General features: G+C 46.4%; 2 protein-coding genes across 6 annotated transcripts in view; both read left to right on the top strand.

The window, feature by feature from the left end:
* Window positions 1-7730, top strand: part of LOC139579645 (serine/threonine-protein kinase pim-2-like) — a 13741-nt gene extending 6011 nt beyond the window's left edge. The window contains exons 4-7 of the mRNA XM_071408483.1: window positions 3110-3358; window positions 5518-5695; window positions 6219-6395; window positions 7363-7730. Coding sequence (XP_071264584.1) covers window positions 3110-3358; window positions 5518-5695; window positions 6219-6395; window positions 7363-7523 — 765 coding nt within the window. The 3' untranslated portion in view covers window positions 7524-7730. The remainder of the gene's footprint in view (window positions 1-3109; window positions 3359-5517; window positions 5696-6218; window positions 6396-7362) is intronic.
* A 3963-nt stretch (window positions 7731-11693) lies between these two features.
* The window catches only part of haspin (histone H3 associated protein kinase), a 26418-nt gene continuing 18111 nt past the window's right edge, over window positions 11694-20000 (top strand). For 3 of the 5 annotated variants that reach the window (XM_071408478.1, XM_071408481.1, XM_071408482.1), the window contains exons 1-6: window positions 11694-11829; window positions 12369-12539; window positions 13391-13552; window positions 13704-13838; window positions 15053-15131; window positions 17042-19798. In XM_071408478.1, the coding sequence (XP_071264579.1) occupies window positions 12376-12539; window positions 13391-13552; window positions 13704-13838; window positions 15053-15131; window positions 17042-19798 (3297 nt within the window). In that variant the 5' untranslated portion in view covers window positions 11694-11829; window positions 12369-12375. Of the gene's footprint in view, window positions 11830-12320; window positions 12540-13390; window positions 13553-13703; window positions 13839-15052; window positions 15132-17041; window positions 19799-20000 lie in introns of all 5 variants that reach the window. The other 2 variants (XM_071408480.1, XM_071408479.1) reach the window with 2 other exon arrangements.

Genomic DNA, 20000 nt, shown 5'->3' with positions numbered 1-20000 from the left:
GTAGTCTATAGTAGTCTATAGTAGTCTATAGTAGTATATAGTAGTCTGTAGTGGTCTATAGTAGTATATAGTAGTATATAGTAGTATATAGTAGTCTGTAGTAGTCTATAGTAATCTATAGTAGTATATAGTAGTCTATAGTAGTATATAGTAGTCTGTAGTAGTCTGTAGTAGTCTGTAGTAGTCTATAGTAGTATGTAGTAGTCTGTAGTAGTCTGTAGTAGTCTGTAGTAGTCTGTAGTAGTATATAGTAGTATATAGTAGTCTGTAGTAGTCTATAGTAGTCTTCAGTAGTCTGTAGTAGTCTAGAGTTGTATATAGTAGTCTGTAGTAGTCTATAGTAGTCTATAGTAGTCTGTAGTAGTATATAGTAGTCTATAGTAGTATATAGTATTCTGTAGTAGTATGTAGTAGTTTATAGTAGTCTGTGGTAGTATATAGTAGTATATAGTAGTATATAGTATTCTGTAGTAGTCTGTAGTAGTCTGTAGTAGTCTGTAGTAGTCTATAGTAGTCTATAGTAGTCTATAGTAGTCTGTAGTAGTCTATAGTAGTATGTAGTAGTCTATAGTCGTCTGTAGTAGTCTATAGTAGTCTGTAGTAGTATATAGTAGTCTACAGTAGTATATAGTATCTATAGTAGTATATAGTAGTATATAGTAGTCTACAGTAGTATATAGTAGTATATAGTAGTCTATAGTAATATATAGTAGTCTACAGTAGTATATAGTAGTCTATAGTAGTATATAGTAGTCTGTAGTAGTCTATAGCAGTATGTAGTAGTATACAGTAGTCTATAGTAGTCTATAGTATAGTCTGTAGTAGTCTGTTGTAGTATATAGTAGTATATAGTAGTCTACAGTAGTCTATAGTAATCTGTAGTAGTCTGTAGTAGTATATAGTAGTATATAGTAGTCTGTAGTAGTCTGTAGTAGTCTATAGTAGTCTATAGTAGTCTATAGTAGTATATAGTAGTCTGTAGTAGTATATAGTAGTCTGTAGTAGTATATAGTAGTCTGAAGTAGTCTATAGTAGTCTGTAGTAGTCTATAGTAGTATATAGTAGTCTGTAGTAGTCTGTAGTAGTCTATAGTAGTATATAGTAGTCTATAGTAGTCTATAGTAGTCTATAGTAGTCTATAGTAGTCTATAGTAGTATATAGTAGTCTGTAGTAGTCTATAGTAGTATATAGTAGTATATAGTAGTATATAGTAGTCTATAGTAGTATATAGTAGTATATAGTAGTCTGTAGTAGTATATAGTAGTCTGTAGTAGTCTATAGTAGTCTACAGTAGTCTATAGTAGTCTGTAGTAGTCTATAGTAGTCTGTAGTAGTATATAGTAGTCTGCAGTAGTCTATAGTAGTCTGTAGTAGTATATAGTAGTCTATAGTAGTATATAGTAGTCTATAGTAGTCTATAGTAGTCTATAGTAGTATATAGTAGTCTGTAGTAGTCTATAGTAGTATATAGTAGTCTATAGTAGTCTGTAGTAATATATAGTAGTCTATAGTGGTCTATAGTAGTATATAGTAGTATATAGTAGTCTGTAGTAGTCTATAGTAATCTATAGTAGTATATAGTAGTCTATAGTAGTATATAGTAGTCTGTAGTAGTCTGTAGTAGTCTGTAGTAGTATGTAGTAGTCTGTAGTAGTCTGTAGTAGTCTGTAGTAGTATATAGTAGTATATAGTAGTCTGTAGTAGTCTATAGTAGTCTTCAGTAGTCTGTAGTAGTCTAGAGTTGTATATAGTAGTCTGTAGTAGTCTATAGTAGTCTATAGTAGTCTGTAGTAGTATATAGTAGTCTATAGTAGTATATAGTATTCTGTAGTAGTATGTAGTAGTCTATAGTAGTCTGTAGTAGTATATAGTAGTATATAGTAGTATATAGTATTCTGTAGTAGTCTGTAGTAGTCTATAGTAGTCTGTAGTAGTCTATAGTAGTCTATAGTAGTCTGTAGTAGTCTATAGTAGTATGTAGTAGTATGTAGTAGTCTATAGTCGTCTGTAGTAGTCTATAGTAGTCTGTAGTAGTCTGTAGTAGTATATAGTAGTCTACAGTAGTATATAGTAGTCTATAGTAGTATATAGTAGTCTACAGTAGTATATAGTAGTATATAGTAGTCTATAGTAGTATATAGTAGTCTACAGTAGTATATAGTAGTCTATAGTAGTATATAGTATGTTGTAGTAGTTTATAGCAGTATGTAGTAGTATACAGTAGTCTATAGTAGTCTGTAGTAGTCTATAGTAGTCTGTAGTAGTCTGTTGTAGTATATAGTAGTATATAGTAGTCTACAGTAGTCTATAGTAATCTGTAGTAGTCTGTAGTAGTATATAGTAGTATATAGTAGTCTGTAGTAGTCTGTAGTAGTCTATAGTAGTATATAGTAGTCTATAGTAGTATATAGTAGTCTATAGTAGTCTATAGTAGTATATAGTAGTCTGTAGTAGTATATAGTAGTCTGTAGTAGTATATAGTAGTCTGAAGTAGTCTATAGTAGTCTGTAGTAGTCTATAGTAGTATATAGTAGTCTGTAGTAGTCTGTAGTAGTCTATAGTAGTATATATTAGTCTATAGTAGTCTATAGTAGTATATAGTAGTCTATAGTAGTCTATAGTAGTATATAGTAGTCTGTAGTAGTCTATAGTAGTATATAGTAGTATATAGTAGTATATAGTAGTCTATAGTAGTATATAGTAGTCTATAGTAGTCTGTAGTAGTATATAGTAGTCTGTAGTAGTCTGTAGTAGTCTATAGTAGTCTGTAGTAGTCTATAGTAGTCTGTAGTAGTCTGTAGTAGTCTATAGTAGTATATAGTAGTCTGCAGTAGTCTATAGTAGTCTGTAGTAGTATATAGTAGTCTATAGAAGTCTATAGTAGGATATAGTAGTCTGTAGTAGTATATAGTAGTCTATAGTAGTCTATAGTAGTATATTGTAGTCTGTAGTAGTCTATAGTAGTATATAGTAGTCTATAGTAGTCTGTAGTAATATATAGTAGTCTGTAGTAGTCTATAGTAGTATATAGTAGTCTATAGTAGTCTGTAGTAGTATATAGTAGTCTATAGTAGTAATCTTTCATCTGTATTTGGATCCCAATTTCAGACTCAGAAAGGACAGCAGGTGGAGTTTCCCTTGGAGGTGGTCCTACTGCGGATCGTGGGAGGTAGGGGGGAGGCTAGGGGGGAGGGTATGGGTGAGGTTGTCCCTCCCCCCCGTGCTGCGGTGGCCCTGCTGGACTGGTTTGAGCTGGATCAGGAGTTGGTGCTGGTTCTGGAGAGACCAGTTCCCTGCATGGACCTCTATGACTACATCCAGATGAGAGGAGGAACGCTGCAGGAGGAACACGCCAGGGTGAGGGAGAGAGAGAGAGAGAGGGGGGAGAGAGAGGGGGAGAGAGAGAGAGAGAGAGAGGGGGAGACAGAGAGAGAGAGAGAGAGAGAGAGAGAGAAAGAGAGAAAGAGAGAGGGAGAGAGGGAGAAAGAGAGGGAGAGAGAGAGAGGGAGAGAGAGAGGGGGGGAGAGAGAGAGAGAGAGAGGGGAGGGGGGGAGAGAGAGAGAGAGAGAGAGAGAGAGAGAGAGGGAGAGAGAGAGAGAGGGGGGGGGAGAGAGAGAGGGGGAGAGAGAGAGAGAGAGAGAGAGAGAGAGGGGGAGAGGGAGAGAGAGAGAGAGAGGGGGAGAGAGAGAGAGAGAGAGAGAGAGAGAGAGAGGGGGGGAGAGAAGGAGAGAGAGAGAGAGAGAGTGTGTGTCTTTGAGATTCTACACGCTTAGAAAAAGGGTTCTTCAACTGTCCCCATAGGAGAACCCTTTTTGGTTCCAGGTAGAACCCTTTTCGGTTCCATGTAGAACTCTATTGGGTTCCATGTAGAACCCTCTGTGTAAAAGGTTATACATGGAACTTAAAAGTGTTCTACCTAGAAACAAAAAGGGTTCTTCAATGGGTTCTCCGATGGAGACAGCCGAAGAACCCCTTTAGGCTCTAGCACCTTTTTTTCTAAGAGTGTAGTGCTATCCACAACCCTGAGGACAGTTTACTAGAGCAGATATTACCTACTGCCTCTCTCTCTCTCTCTGCCTCTCTCTCTGCCTCTCTCTCTCTCTCTCTCTCTCTCTCTCTCTCTCTCTCTCTCTCTCTCTCTCTCTCTCTCTCTCTCTCTCTCTCTCTCTCTCTCTCTCTCTCTCTCTCTCTCTCTCTCTCTCTCTCTCTCTCTCTCTCAATTCAATTCAATTCAATTCAAGGGGCTTTATTGGCATGGGAAACATGTGTTAACATTGCCAAAGCAAGTGAGGTAGATAATATACAAAAGTGAAATAAACAATACAAATTAACAGTAAACATTACACATACAGAAGTTTCAAAACAAAAAAGACATTACAAATGTCATATTATATATATACAGTGTTGTAACAATGTACAAATGGTTAAAGCACACAAGTTAAAATAAATAAGCATAAATATGGGTTGTATTTACAATGGTGTTTGTTCTTCACTGGTTGCCCTTTTCTTGTGGCAACAGGTCACAAATCTTGCTGCTGTGATGGCACACTGTGGAATTTCACCCAGTAGATATAGGAGTTTATCAAAATTGGATTTGTTTTTGAATTCTTTGTGGATCTGTGTAATCTGAGGGAAATATGTCTCTCTAATATGGTCATACATTGGGCAGGAGGTTAGGAAGTGCAGCTCAGTTTCCACCTCATTTTGTGGGCAGTGAGCACATAGCCTGTCTTCTCTTGAGAGCCATGTCTGCCTACGGCGGCCTTTCTCAATAGCAAGGCTATGCTCACTGAGTCTGTACATAGTCAAAGCTTTCCTTAAGTTTGGGTCAGTCACAGTGGTCAGGTATTCTGCCACTGTGTACTCTCTGTTTAGGGCCAAATAGCATTCTAGTTTGCTCTGTTTTTTTGTTAATTCTTTCCAATGTGTCAAGTAATTATCTTTTTGTTTTCTCATGATTTGGTTGGGTCTAATTGTGCTGTTGTCCTGGGGCTCTGTGGGGTGTGTTTGTGTTTGTGAACAGAGCCCTCGGACCAGCTTGCTTAGGGGACTCTTCTCCAGGTTCATCTCTCTGTAGGTGATGGCTTTGTTATGGAAGGTTTGGGAATCGCTTCCTTTTAGGTGGTTGTAGAATTTAACGGCTCTTTTCTGGATTTTGATAATTAGTGGGTATCGGCCTAATTCTGCTCTGCATGCATTATTTGGTGTTCTACGTTGTACACGGAGGATATTTTTGCAGAATTCTGCATGCAGAGTCTCAATTTGGTGTTTGTCCCATTTTGTGAAATCTTGGTTGGTGAGCGGACCCCTCTCTCTCTCTCTCTCTCTCTCTCTCTCTCTCTCTCTCTCTGCCTCTCTCTCTGCCTCTCTCTCTCTCTGCCTCTCTCTCTCTCTGCCTCTCTCTCTCTCTGCCTCTCTCTCTCTGTCTCTCTCTCTCTCTCTCTCTGTCTCTGTCTCTGTCTCTCTGTCTCTGTCTCTCTCTCTCTCTCTCTCTCTCTCTCTGTCTCTGTCTCTAGGTCATTCTGAGGCAGCTCGTTGAAGCGATGAGAGAGGTCCATTCCAGAGGTGTTCTCCATCGTGACATCAAACCGGAGAACGTTCTAGTAGAGACCGGTTCCACCTCGCCTCGGATCAGGGTTCTAGACTTCGGCTGCGGCTGTATTCTCAGAGACGGGCCGTACACAGAGTGTTACGGTAGGCTGGCGTCCAACCACTGGGATTAAACCATAACACCGTTAGGCTGTATTCTCAGAGACGGGCCGTACACAGAGTGTTACGGTAGGCTGGCGTCCAACCACTGGGATTAAACCATAACACTGTTAGCCCGCTGAGCTAAAGCCTGGATGGTAGTTATGGGAAACCAACACATTTCTACAGATCTCAGATATACACACACATGGAATCCTGACCTTCCTGTTCTGTGTGTGTGTGTGTGTGTGTGTGTGTGTGTGTGTGTGTGTGTGTGTGTGTGTGTGTGTGTGTGTGTGTGTGTGTGTGTGTGTGTGTGTGTGTGTGTGTGTGTGTGTGTGTGTGTGTGTGTTTACTGTATGTCTCTATCTCTCTGTGTGTGTGTGTGTGTGTGTGTGTGTGTGTGTGTGTGTGTGTGTGTGTGTGTGTGTGTGTGTGTGTGTGTGTGTGTGTGTGTGTGTGTGTGTGTGTGTGTGTGTGTGTGTGTGTGTGTGTGTGTGTGTGTGTGTGTGTGTGTGTGTGTGTGTAGGTACGTCCCAGTACACCCCTCCAGAGTGGTTTCTGAGGGAGTCGTACCGGGCTGGTCCCTCCACCGTGTGGCAGCTGGGGGTTGTGCTGTACGACATGCTGTGTGGGGACCAGCCCTTCAACACACGGAGAGAGATCCTCTATGAGGAGCCTTACATCAAGGACCAACTGTCCAGACGTAAAACACACACACATCAATACACACAGACACATCAATACACACACAGACAGACATCAATACACACACAGGAATACACACACAGACACATCAATACACACACAGACACATCAATACACACACACACACAGACACATCAATACACACACACACACATCAATACACACACACACACATCAATACACACACACACACATCAATACACACACAGGAATACACACACAGACACATCAATACACACACACACACACACACAACACACACAGGACAGACACACACAGGAATACACAGACAGACAGACAGACACAGGAATACACAGACAGACAGACAGACACACACACACACACACACACACACACACACACACACACACACACACACACACACACACACACACACACACAGACAGACAGACACACACACACACACAGGAATACACACACACACACACACACACACACACACACACACACACACACACAGTCAGACAGACAGCACACACACACACACACACACACACACACACACACACACACACACACACACACACAGACACACAGACACACACAGGAATACACACACAGACACACACACACACACACACACACACACACACACACACACACACACAGACACACACACAGACAGACACACACAGGAATACACAGACAGACAGACAGACACAGGAATACACAGACAGACAGACAGACAGACAGACAGACAGACAGACAGACAGACAGACAGACAGACAGACAGACAGACAGACAGACAGACAGACAGACAGACAGACAGACAGACACAGTCAGACAGACAGACAGACACAGTCAGACAGACAGACAGTCAGACAGACAGACAGACAGACAGACAGACAGACAGACAGACACAGTCAGACAGACAGACAGACAGACAGACAGACAGACAGACAGACACATTAACCCTTACTTGTTCTCCCTCCTTTGTTCTCCAGACTGTGTGGATCTGTTGAGGAGGTGTCTGGCGAAGCGACCCCGAGGACGGCCCACTCTGGAGGAGATGCTACTCCACCCCTGGCTCCAGCCGGACACGCCCCCTGGCTCCAGCCGGACACGCCCCCTGGCTCCAGCCGGACACGCCCCCTGGCTCCAGTGAACCGGACACGCCCCCTGGACAGACCTGCAGCTTGTCACCTGAACACAACACAACCCAACCCGACATAAACAATCGATTTTTAAAACACTTTTTTTAAACCGTCTTTGAAAAGTGACTCCTTCAACGTGAAAATATAAACTTTGAAAAAATATCATACTTTTATCATTCATGATTTGTTACTCTGTCACACACACACACACACACAGACACAGACACAGACACAGACACACACACAGACACACACAGACACACACACACCAACAGACTGTTAAATAGTCACCACTAGCCAGCCACCGCCCAGTACCCTACCTTGAACTTTAGTCACTGTTAACAGCCGGCTCCCACCCGGTACTCTACTCTGCTACCACCCGGTACTCTACCCTGCACCACCCGGTACTCTATCCTGCACCACCCGGTTCTCTACCCTGCTACCACCCGGTACTCTACCCTGCACCACCCGGTACTCTACCCTGCACCACCCGGTTCTCTACCCTGCACCACCCGGTTCTCTACCCTGCACCACCCGGTCCTCTACCCTGCACCACCCGGTACTCTACCCTGCACCACCCGGTACTCTACCCTGCACCACCCGGTACTCTACCCTGCACCACCTGGTACTCTACCCTGCACCACCCAGTACTCTACCCTGCTACCACCCGGTACTCTGCCCTGCACCTTAGAGACTGCTGCCCTATGTACACAGAGTCATTGAACAATGGTCACTTTAATAATGTTTACATACTGTTTTACCCACTTCATATGTATATACTGTATTCTAGTCCTGGTTCATCCTATATAACTACTGCTGTCCACTTCATACTGTATTCTAGTCCTGGTTCATCCTATATAACTACTGCTGTCCACTTCATACTGTATTCTAGTCCTGGTTCATCCCATATAACTACTGCTGTCCACTTCATACTGTATTCTACTCCTGGTTCATCCTATATAACTACTGCTGTCCACTTCATATGTATAATACTGTATTCTAGTCCTGGTTCATCCTATATAACTACTACTGTCCACTTCATACTGTATTCTAGTCCTGGTTCATCCTATATAACTACTGCTGTCCACTTCATACTGTATTCTAGTCCTGGTTCATCCTATATAACTACTGCTGTCCACTTCATACTGTATTCTAGTCCTGGTTCATCCTATATAACTACTGCTGTCCAATTCATACTGTATTCTAGTCCTGGTTCATCCTATATAACTACTACTGTCCACTTCATACTGTATTCTAGTCCTGGTTCATCCTATATAACTACTGCTGTCCACTTCATACTGTATTCTAGTCCTGGTTCATCCTATATAACTACTGCTGTCCACTTCATACTGTATTCTAGTCCTGGTTCATCCCATATAACTACTGCTGTCCACTTCATACTGTATTCTAGTCCTGGTTCATCCTATATAACTACTGCTGTCCACTTCATATGTATAATACTGTATTCTAGTCCTGGTTCATCCTATATAACTACTGCTGTCCACTTCATACTGTATTCTAGTCCTGGTTCATCCTATATAACTACTGCTGTCCAATTCATACTGTATTCTAGTCCTGGTTCATCCTATATAACTACTGCTGTCCACTTCATACTGTATTCTAGTCCTGGTTCATCCTATATAACTACTGCTGTCCACTTCATACTGTATTCTAGTCCTGGTTCATCCCATATAACTACTGCTGTCCACTTCATACTGTATTCTAGTCCTGGTTCATCCTATATAACTACTGCTGTCCACTTCATATGTATAATACTGTATTCTAGTCCTGGCTCATCCTATATAACTACTGCTGTCCACTTCATACTGTATTCTAGTCCTGGTTCATCCCATATAACTACTGCTGTCCACTTCATATGTATAATACTGTATTCTAGTCCTGGTTCATCCCATATAACTACTGCTGTCCACTTCATATGTATAATACTGTATTCTAGTCCTGGTTCATCCTATATAACTACTGCTGTCCACTTCATATGTATAATACTGTATTCTAGTCCTGGTTCATCCCATATAACTACTGCTGTCCACTTCATATGTATAATACTGGATTCTAGTCCTGGTTCATCCTATATAACTACTGCTGTCCACTTCATACTGTATTCTAGTCCTGGTTCATCCTATATAACTACTGCTGTCCACTTCATATGTATAATACTGTATTCTAGTCCTGGTTCATCCTATATAACTACTACTGTCCACTTCATACTGTATTCTAGTCCTGGTTCATCCTATATAACTACTGCTGTCCACTTCATACTGTATTCTAGTCCTGGTTCATCCTATATAACTACTGCTGTCCACTTCATACTGTATTCTAGTCCTGGTTCATCCTATATAACTACTGCTGTCCACTTCATACTGTATTCTAGTCCTGGTTCATCCCATATAACTACTGCTGTCCACTTCATACTGTATTCTAGTCCTGGTTCATCCTATATAACTACTGCTGTCCACTTCATACTGTATTCTAGTCCTGGTTCATCCCATATAACTACTGCTGTCCACTTCATACTGTATTCTAGTCCTGGTTCATCCTATATAACTACTGCTGTCCACTTCATATGTATAATACTGTATTCTAGTCCTGGTTCATCCTAAATAACTACTGCTGTCCACCTCATACTGTATTCTAGTCCTGGTTCATCCTTTATAACTACTGCTGTCCACTTCATATGTATAATACTGTATTCTAGTCCTGGTTCATCCTATATAACTACTGCTGTCCACTTCATATGTATAATACTGTATTCTAGTCCTGGTTCATCCTATATAACTACTGCTGTCCACTTCATATGTATAATACTGTATTCTAGTCCTGGTTCATCCCATATAACTACTGCTGTCCACTTCATACTGTATTCTAGTCCTGGTTCATCCTATATAACTACTGCTGTCCACTTCATACTGTATTCTAGTCCTGATTCATCCTATATAACTACTGCTGTCCACTTCATACTGTATTCTAGTCCTGGTTCATCCTATATAACTACTGCTGTCCACTTCATACTGTATTCTAGTCCTGGTTCATCCTATATAACTACTGCTGTCCACTTCATATGTATATACTGTATTCTAGTCCTGGTTCATCCTATATAACTACTGCTGTCCACTTCATATGTATAATACTGTATTCTAGTCCTGGTTCATCCTATATAACTACTGCTGTCCACTTCATATGTATAATACTGTATTCTAGTCCTGGTTCATCCTATATAACTACTGCTGTCCACTTCATACTGTATTCTAGTCCTGGTTCATCCTATATAACTACTGCTGTCCACTTCATACTGTATTCTAGTCCTGATTCATCCTATATAACTACTGCTGTCCACTTCATACTGTATTCTAGTCCTGGTTCATCCTATATAACTACTGCTGTCCACTTCATACTGTATTCTAGTCCTGGTTCATCCTATATAACTACTGCTGTCCACTTCATACTGTATTCTAGTCCTGGTTCATCCTATATAACTACTGCTGTCCACTTCATATGTATAATACTGTATTCTAGTCCTGGTTCATCCTATATAACTACTGCTGTACACATATTTTCTGTTCATATAATGTCCATTTTGTCTATACACACCATCATATACATACGTACATGTTTATATTCTGACCTCTGACATTGCTCGTCCTAATATTTCTACATTTCTTAATGTAATTTGTTGATTTTTGTGGGGGAATTTGTGTGTATTGTTAGGTATTACTGCACTGTTGAATTTTGCTACACCCGCAATAACGTTTGCAAAATATGTGTATGTGACAAATAAAATTTGATTTTCACACATACTCAATAAATATATTTTGCTGTGCTGTACTGGCTCAATGGTGGTTTCCTTGGTAACATGTCAACCTTACAGAATGATTGACAACGATTCTGCTTGAAACTAAAAACATGATTGATATACAAAGACTATACGACATCATATTTGACCTTATATTGATATCGAGGTATCCATTTTTTTTTTAAGTATTATGTCCTGAATTTAAAAAAATGTATTTATATTAATATATAATTTATTTATATGTTACAAATTAAGTTTTCGACGAACCTCCCGTCCCGACATGCGGCGCTGTTTGAGGAAGTGCGTCTACGTGTTTATATTTAGACAACCTCACATCCGGTGGAGTTTCGACCAATGAGATAGCGTCGTGTCGTTTGAACCGGGGAGCGGGAATCTATGGTGAGTTGTCCGTCTTAGCTAAAACAACAAAAAACGGTGTGTAAAAAACGGTGTGTAAAACAACAAAAAACGGATACAGGCGGAGGGGACGTTAATGTTTGATTTCGGTGAGTATTTTGTCCGATTTTGGACGCTAACCTAGTTAGCCATCACAACAGTAACGGTGGGATATAAACATTGTAACGATACTCTGTCAACAACAGGGGAGAAAAGTCAATTATACCGATGTATCCATGGAGAGACGATTTTAGCTATAGTTAAGCTGACTAGTCATAGTAAAAACAAATCACTGAATGTAAATATGACACTTAGTTTTTCCCCATATGTTATTTTCCTGTCGCTAGCTAACGGTACATGAATTGAGAAAAACGGAAGCATAGAGGATAAGCTAAGTAACGTTTAGTCCTAAAATGTCAACTGGGGCGTATTCATTACGCCAATTCTGTTGTAAAACGTTTTTTAAACGGAAGCATACGGAACGAAACGGAGGGACCTACCAGAATTTGTCCAATAGAAACCCTCGTTTTGCTCAGTTTGGTTCTTAAACGGTCAACGGTAACGAATACGCCCCATGTCACCATTATTTGTCAATTGACAGTCGGTTCCCGATCTTCTTTTCGGTGAAACGGACCCCGGCAAAAAAAAGAGTAAAGATGAACGGAGCAGGCAAACCATTGTTCATGAAGACCTACGGAAAACTGAACCGGAAGTTGGAGGCCTGGATCTCCCCTGACAACAGGAAACAGATTTTCGCCAGCAACTCTTCCTCTGACCAGTCCATCGCTGCGCCCTCCAGCCCCAAACCCCCGGCCAAGAGGTAAGAGGGCTCTCTCCCCCTGAAGAGTTAGTGATCTGGGTGTTCAGGCTTTTGCCCCGTTCCTGCTCAGCAGGGACTAGATAGATTAGCTGAATCAGGTGTGTTGGAGCGGTGGTGGGTTTAGCTTCTCCTGGATTTGCTTCTAAAATGACTAGTATTGTCTAAATGTGGGCGACAGTGATTGGAAGCTTCTGTGTGTCTTCTTCTATGCTTCTCTGTGTGTGTCTTCTTCTATGGTCTTCTCTGCTCTCTCTGTGTGTCTTCTTCTATGGTCTTCTCTGCTCTCTCTGTGTGTCTTCTTCTATGGTCTTATCTGCTCTCTCTGTGTGTCTTCTTCTATCGTCTTATCTGCTCTCTCTGTGTCTTCTTCTATGGTCTTATCTGCTCTCTCTGTGTGTCTTCTTCTATGGTCTTATCTGCTCTCTCTGTGTGTCTTCTTCTATGGTCTTCTCTGCTCTCTCTGTGTGTCTTCTTCTATGGTCTTCTCTGCTCTCTCTGTGTGTCTTCTTCTATGGTCTTCTCTGCTCTCTCTGTGTGTAGTCTTCTATGGTCTTCTCTGCTCTCTCTGTGTGTAGTCTTCTATGGTCTTCTCTTCTCTCTCTCTGTGTGTCTTCTATGGTCTTCTCTGCTCTCTCTGTGTGTAGTCTTCTATGGTCTTCTCTTCTCTCTCTGTGTCTTCTTCTATGGTCTTCTATGGTCTTCTCTGCAGTTATATGGTCACTTTGCTCTGACTGACACCAGTAGTGTCTTCTTCTATGGTCTTCTCTCTCCATCTAAACTGTGACCTCTCTTCCTTCTGCACTGATATGGAAACTTCCTCTTCCTCTCCTCCTCCCCTTCTGCTGTCCCAGAGGGAGGAAGAGAAGTACAGCAGATGGCAGTAAAGCGACGCGACCGGCAAAGACCAAAGCCCTGTCCTGTCTGAGAGAGAAGGACAGTGATGAAGAGAACATCTTCATCGTCCCTCCTCCTCCTCACACCCAGACCCAGCAGCGGACCAACAACACAGCCAGGTCAGACTGGTGGCATTACCTTTTTGGTCTTCAAATATCTATCTGCCCTGTCTGTCTGTCTGTATCTGACCTGTCTGTATCTATCTGACCTGTCTGTCTGTATCTGACCTGTACCTATCTGACCTGTCTGTATCTGCCCTGTGTGTGTTAGGAAGCCGTTGTTGAGGCGTGCTGGTAGGAAGGCCCGGCGTACCGTGAGCTCCAGTGAGAGTGATGGAGAGACGACGACCTCCAGACGACCCAACCCTAAACGCTCCACCGCGGCTAGAGACGAGACACACACACAGTCAGACTTTTACATCTTTTATTTCATTTAACCTTTATTTAACCAGGCAAGTCAGTTAAGAACAAATTATTATTTACAATGACGGCCTACCGGGGAACAATGGGTTAACTGCCTTGTTCAGGGGCAGAAAGACAGATTTTTACCTTGTCAGCTCAGGGATTTGATCAAGTAACCTTTTGGTTACTAGTCCAACGCTCTAACCACTAGGCTACCTGCCTCCTCTAACCACTAGGTTACCTCCCTCCTCTAACCACTAGGCTACCTGCCTCCTCTAACCACTAGGCTACCTGCCTCCTCTAACCACTAGGCTACCTGCCTCCTCTAACCACTAGGCTACCTGCCTCCTCTAACCACTAGGCTACCTGCCTCCTCTAACCCCTAGGCTACCTGTCTCCTCTAACCACTAGTCTACCTGCCTCCTCTAACCCCTAAGCTACCTGTCTCCTCTAACCGCTAGGCTACCTGCCTCCTCTAACCACTAGACTACCTGCCTCCTCTAACCACTAGGCTACCTGCCTCCTCTAACCACTAGGCTACCTGCCTCCTCTAACCACTAGGCTACCTGCCTCCTTTAACCACTAGGCTACCTGCCTCCTCTAACCACTAGGCTACCTGCCTCCTCTAACCACTAGGCTACCTGCCTCCTCTAACCGCTAGGCTACCTGCCTCCTCTAACCACTAGGCTACCTGCCTCCTCTAACCACTAGGCTACCTGCCTCTAACCGCTAGGCTACCTGCCTCTCCTCTAACCACTAGGCTACCTGCCTCATCTAACCGCTAGGCTACCTGCCTCATCTAACCGCTAGGCTACCTGCCTCCTCTAACCACTAGGCTACCTGCCTCCTCTAACCACTAGGCTACCTGCCTCCTCTAACCGCTAGGCTACCTGCCTCCTCTAACCGCTAGGCTACCTGCCTCATCTAACCGCTAGGCTACCTGCCTCATCTAACCGCTAGGCTACCTGCCTCCTCTAACCACTAGGCTACCTGCCTCCTCTAACCACTAGGCTACCTGCCTCCTCTAACCGCTAGGCTACCTGCCTCCTCTAACCGCTAGGCTACCTGCCTCCTCTAACCGCTAGGCTACCTGCCTCCCTCCTCTGCCTGTCTGTTGTTATCGTGTTAATCATTGTTAATTTTTTCTCTCTCTCTCTCTCTCTCTCTCTCTCTCTCTCTCTGTCTCTCTCTCTGTCTCTCTCTCTGTCTCTCTCTCAGTCCGACTCCAGGGAAGTTTGTGACGCATCGTAGGGGAGCAACAACCGCCAAACACAAAGTCTCCAAGAGGAAACTCGGAGTAAGTCCCCGTTCCAATCCGCTCCATCCTACCTTCGCTCCCCCCGATCCGCTCCACCCTACCTTCACTCCCCCCGATCCGCTCCATCCTACCTTCGCTCCCCCCGATCCGCTCCACCCTACCTTCGCTCCCCCCGATCCGCTCCATCCTACCTTCACTCCCCCCGATCCGCTCCACCCTACCTTCACTCCCCCCGATCCGCTCCATCCTACCTTCGCTCCCCCCGATCCGCTCCATCCTACCTTCGCTCCCCCCGATCCGCTCCATCCTACCTTCGCTCCCTCCGATCCGCTCCATCCTACCTTCGCTCCCTCCGATCCGCTCCATCCTACCTTCGCTCCCCCCGATCCGCTCCATCCTACCTTCGCTCCCCCCGATCCGCTCCATCCTACCTTCGCTCCCCCCGATCCGCTCCATCCTACCTTCGCTCCCCCCGATCCGCTCCATCCTACCTTCGCTCCCCCCGATCCGCTCCATCCTACCTTCGCTCCCCCCGATCCGCTCCATCCTACCTTCGCTCCCCCCGATCCGCTCCATCCTACCTTCGCTCCCCCCGATCCGCTCCATCCTACCTTCGCTCCCCCCGATCCGCTCCATCCTACCTTCGCTCCCCCCGATCCGCTTCATCCTACCTTCGCTCCCCCCGATCCGCTCCATCCTACCTTCGCTCCCCCCGATCCGCTCCATCCTACCTTCGCTCCCCCCGATCCGCTCCATCCTACCTTCGCTCCCCCCGATCCGCTCCATCCTACCTTCGCTCCCCCCGATCCGCTCCACCCTACCTTCGCTCCCCCCGGTCCGCTCCACCCTACCTTCGCTCCCCCCGATCCGCTCCATCCTACCTTCGCTCCCCCCGATCCGCTCCATCCTTCCTTCGCTCCCCCCGATCCGCTCCATCCTTCCTTCGCTCCCCCCGATCCGCTCCATCCTACCTTCGCTCCCCCCGATACGCTCCATCCTACCTTCGCTCCTCCGATCCGCTCCATCCTACCTTCGCTCCCCCCGATCCGCTCCATCCTACCTTCGCTCCCCCCGATCCGCTCCATCCTACCTTCGCTCCCCCCGATCCGCTCCACCCTACCTTCGCTCCCCCCGATCCGCTCCACCCTACCTTCGCTCCCCCCGATCCGCTCCATCCTACCTTCGCTCCCCCCGATCCGCTCCATCCTACCTTCGCTCCCCCCGATCCGCTCCATCCTTCCTTCGCTCCCCCCGATCCGCTCCATCCTTCCTTCGCTCCCCCCGATCCGCTCCATCCTACCTTCGCTCCCCCCGATACGCTCCATCCTACCTTCGCTCCTCCGATACGCTCCATCCTACCTTCGCTCCCCCCGATCCGCTCCACCCTACCTTCGCTCCCCCCGATCCGCTCCATCCTACCTTCGCTCCCCCCGATCCGCTCCATCCTACCTTCGCTCCCCCCGATCCGCTCCATCCTACCTTCGCTCCCCCCGATCCGCTCCATCCTACCTTCGCTCCCCCCGATCCGCTCCACCCTTCCTTCTCCATAGTGGCTCTGGTCATAAATTGTGTCCCCTGAGAGATCCTAACCTCTGTGTTTCTCTGTCTCTCTCTCTCTCTCTCTCTCTCTCTCTCTCTTTGTCTGTCTGTCTTTGTGTCTCTCTGTCCCTCTCTCTGTCCCTCTCTCTCTCTCTCTCTCTCTCTTTGTCTGTCTGTCTTTGTGTCTCTCTGTCCCTCTCTCTGTCCCTCTCTCTCTCCCTCTCTCTGTCTGTCCTCTCTCTCTCCCTCTCTCTGTCTCTCTCTCTCTCTCTCTCTCTTTGTCTGTCTGTCTTTGTGTCTCTCTGTCCTCTCTCTCTCTCTCTCTCTCTCTCTGTCCCTCTCTCTCTCTCTCTCTCTCTCTCTGTCTCCCTCTGTCTGTCTGTCTGTCTGTCTGTCTCTTGTCTTCCCAGGTCCTGCTCAGCCTCAACTCCTCTGATGACTTCATCCAGGGTGGAAGAGAAGAAGGGGGAGTGGTCCAGCGTTCCTTCCCTCGCCGTGCCAAACACGGGCGCCGCCGGGCCCTGGCCAACGCCGACCCGGGTAACAGCGGAGTAACCAACAGTAACGGTTTCCTGCGAGATATCTCTCTGAATGAGTCGCCAGAGCGCTCCGTGGGACCCTGCCACAGGAAACCTCTCTTCTCCTCCACCCCAAGCTCACGTCCCCTCCCTCCCTCCCTCCTCCATCCACCCGTCTCTCCCTCCGCCAGTGACATCATCTCTCTGAGCACCACCCATGAGGAGGACCCCCTCCGTCCCTCTCCGTCTGCCTCACTCACAGAGCCTCGTCCTGGGCTACGCCGGCTGTCGTCCCTGGGCCAGGCAGCGGGACGACCAGAGGTAGGAAACCGCGAAGAGCCAACTCCCCGTGGATCAACCAGTCTGAGGAGTAACAGGAGCCGGAATGGAGGCTCAGCGATCCAAGATGGCGGCGGTGAGCAGATGAGCCCGGAGCTGTTCTCTGCGGTTGCCAGTGAGCAGACTGGCCCAGACAGGGCCGGAGAGGAAACTGAGGGCGGCAGCCATTTTGTGTCAGCTACGGTGGGACAGGATTGGTTGGCTGAGGTAGCGAAAGAGAGGTGTCTGACACGGTGCTGTGTCGTACGGCTAGCGAGAGTGGACAAACCGCACGGCGACACCACCTACTCGTCCTGCGTCGACCATACACGGTCACACAACAACGGGCGTTTGACGAGTGGTCAGTCCATCGACCAATCGGTGATCGGGGATCCCTCTAGAGACCACACGGGGTCAGTGAATGACGGGCTGTCTATAGACCGTGCGGTCAACAACGGCGGTCGGTCTCTGAGTCGTATTGTGTCTATCAGCCGGACCAGCGAGGAACCTGTCAGGGTGAAGCGGAGATGTCTGGCCACACACTGTGAGGTACAGCTGGAGAGGCTGATCGTAACCCCACCACACAGAGAGACCAGCCTGACTGTAACCCCACCACACAGAGAGACCAGCCTGATCGTTACCCCACCACACAGAGAGACCAGCCTGGCCGTTACCCCACCACACAGAGAGACCAGCCTGACCGTTACCCCACCACACAGAGAGACCAGCCTGACCGTAACCCCACCACACAGAGAGACCAGCCTGACCGTAACCCCACCACACAGAGAGACCAGCCTGACCGTAACCCCACCACACAGGGGGACCAGCCTGACCGTAACCCCACCACACAGGGGGACCAGCCTGACCGTAACCCGACCACACAGGGGGACCAGCCTGATCGTAACCCGACCACACAGGGGGACCAGCCTGACCGTAACCCGACCACACAGGGGGACCAGCCTGATCGTAACCCCACCACACAGGGGGACCAGCCTGATCGTAACCCGACCACACAGGGGGACCAGCCTGACCGTAACCCGACCACACAGGGGGACCAGCCTGATCGTAACCCGACCACACAGGGGGACCAGCCTGATCGTAACCCGACCACACAGGGGGACCAGCCTGACCGTAACCCGACCACACAGGGAGACCAGCCTGACCGTAACCCCACCACACAGAGAGACCAGCCTGACCGTAACCCCACCACACAGAGAGACCAGCCTGACCGTAACCCAACCACACAGAGAGACCAGCCTGACCGTTACCCCACCACACAGAGAAGAGCGTGTTCCCAAGGAAACGGACAGTCTTGTCCCTAAAGAGTGCGTTCCCAAGGACAGTCTTGTCCCTAAAGAGTGCGTTCCCAAGGACAGTCTTGTCCCTAAAGAGTGCGTTCCCAAGGACAGTCTTGTCCCTAAAGAGAACGTTCCCAAGGACAGTCTTGTCCCTAAAGAGAACGTTCCCAAGGACAGTCTTGTCCCTAAAGAGAACGTTCCCAAGGACAGTCTTGTCCCTAAAGAGGACGTTCCCAAGGACAGTCTTGTCCCTAAAGAGAACGTTCCCAAGGACAGTCTTGTCCCTAAAGAGAACGTTCCCAAGGACAGTCTTGTTCCTAAAGAGCGCGTTCCCAAGGAAAAGGACAGTCTTGTCCTTAAAGAGCGTGTTCCCAAGGAAAAGGACAGTCTTGTCCTTAAAGAGAACGTTCCCAAGGACAGTCTTGTTCCTAAAGAGCGCGTTCCCAAGGAAAAGGACAGTCTTGTCCTTAAAGAGAACGTTCCCAAGGACAGTCTTGTCCTTAAAGAGCGCGTTCCCAAGGAAAAGGACAGTCTTGTCCTTAAAGAGCGTGTTCCCAAGGAAAAGGACAGTCTTGTCCTTAAAGAGCGCGTTCCCAAGGAAAAGGACAGTCTTGTCCTTAAAGAGCGCGTTCCCAAGGAAAAGGACAGTCTTGTCCTTAAAGAGCGTGTTCCCAAGGAAAAGGACAGTCTTGTCCTTAAAGAGCGCGTTCCCAAGGAAAAGGACAGTCTTGTCCTTAAAGAGCGCGTTCCCAAGGACGTTCCCAACAGAAGGAAGATGGGAGGTGTTCCTAAAGAGCGCGTTCCCAAGGACGTTCCCAACAGAAGGAAGATGGGAGGTGTCCCTAAAGAGAGGAAGCGGAGGAGCGTGTCTCAGGAGCGGCCTGCCACCAGCAGGAAGGCGTGTGTGAGCGGTGTGAGTGTGAGTCGCTGGGGAAGAAGAGACGGGGCTCCCAACAGCAGAGCAGCACCTCCCCCTGGTAGAGCTGGGGACTGCAGCATTACTGAACTGCTGTCTGCTCAACACACTCACAGGGTAGGTACTATCCACACACACACCCACACACACCAAAAGGCCAGTAGGTAGTATCCAGTCTATCAGACAGTATTATATTATAATGTTCCAGGTATCCAGTCTATCAGACTGTACTATATTATCATGTTCCAGGTATCCAGTCTATCAGACAGTATTATCATGTTCCAGGTATCCAGTCTATCAGACAGTATTATATTATCAT

This window comes from Salvelinus alpinus, chromosome 6 (genome assembly GCF_045679555.1).
Source record: "Salvelinus alpinus chromosome 6, SLU_Salpinus.1, whole genome shotgun sequence".
Lineage (NCBI taxonomy): Eukaryota > Metazoa > Chordata > Actinopteri > Salmoniformes > Salmonidae > Salvelinus > Salvelinus alpinus.
Note: the sequence above shows the minus strand (reverse complement) of the source record. Positions and strands in the feature narration are given on the sequence as shown.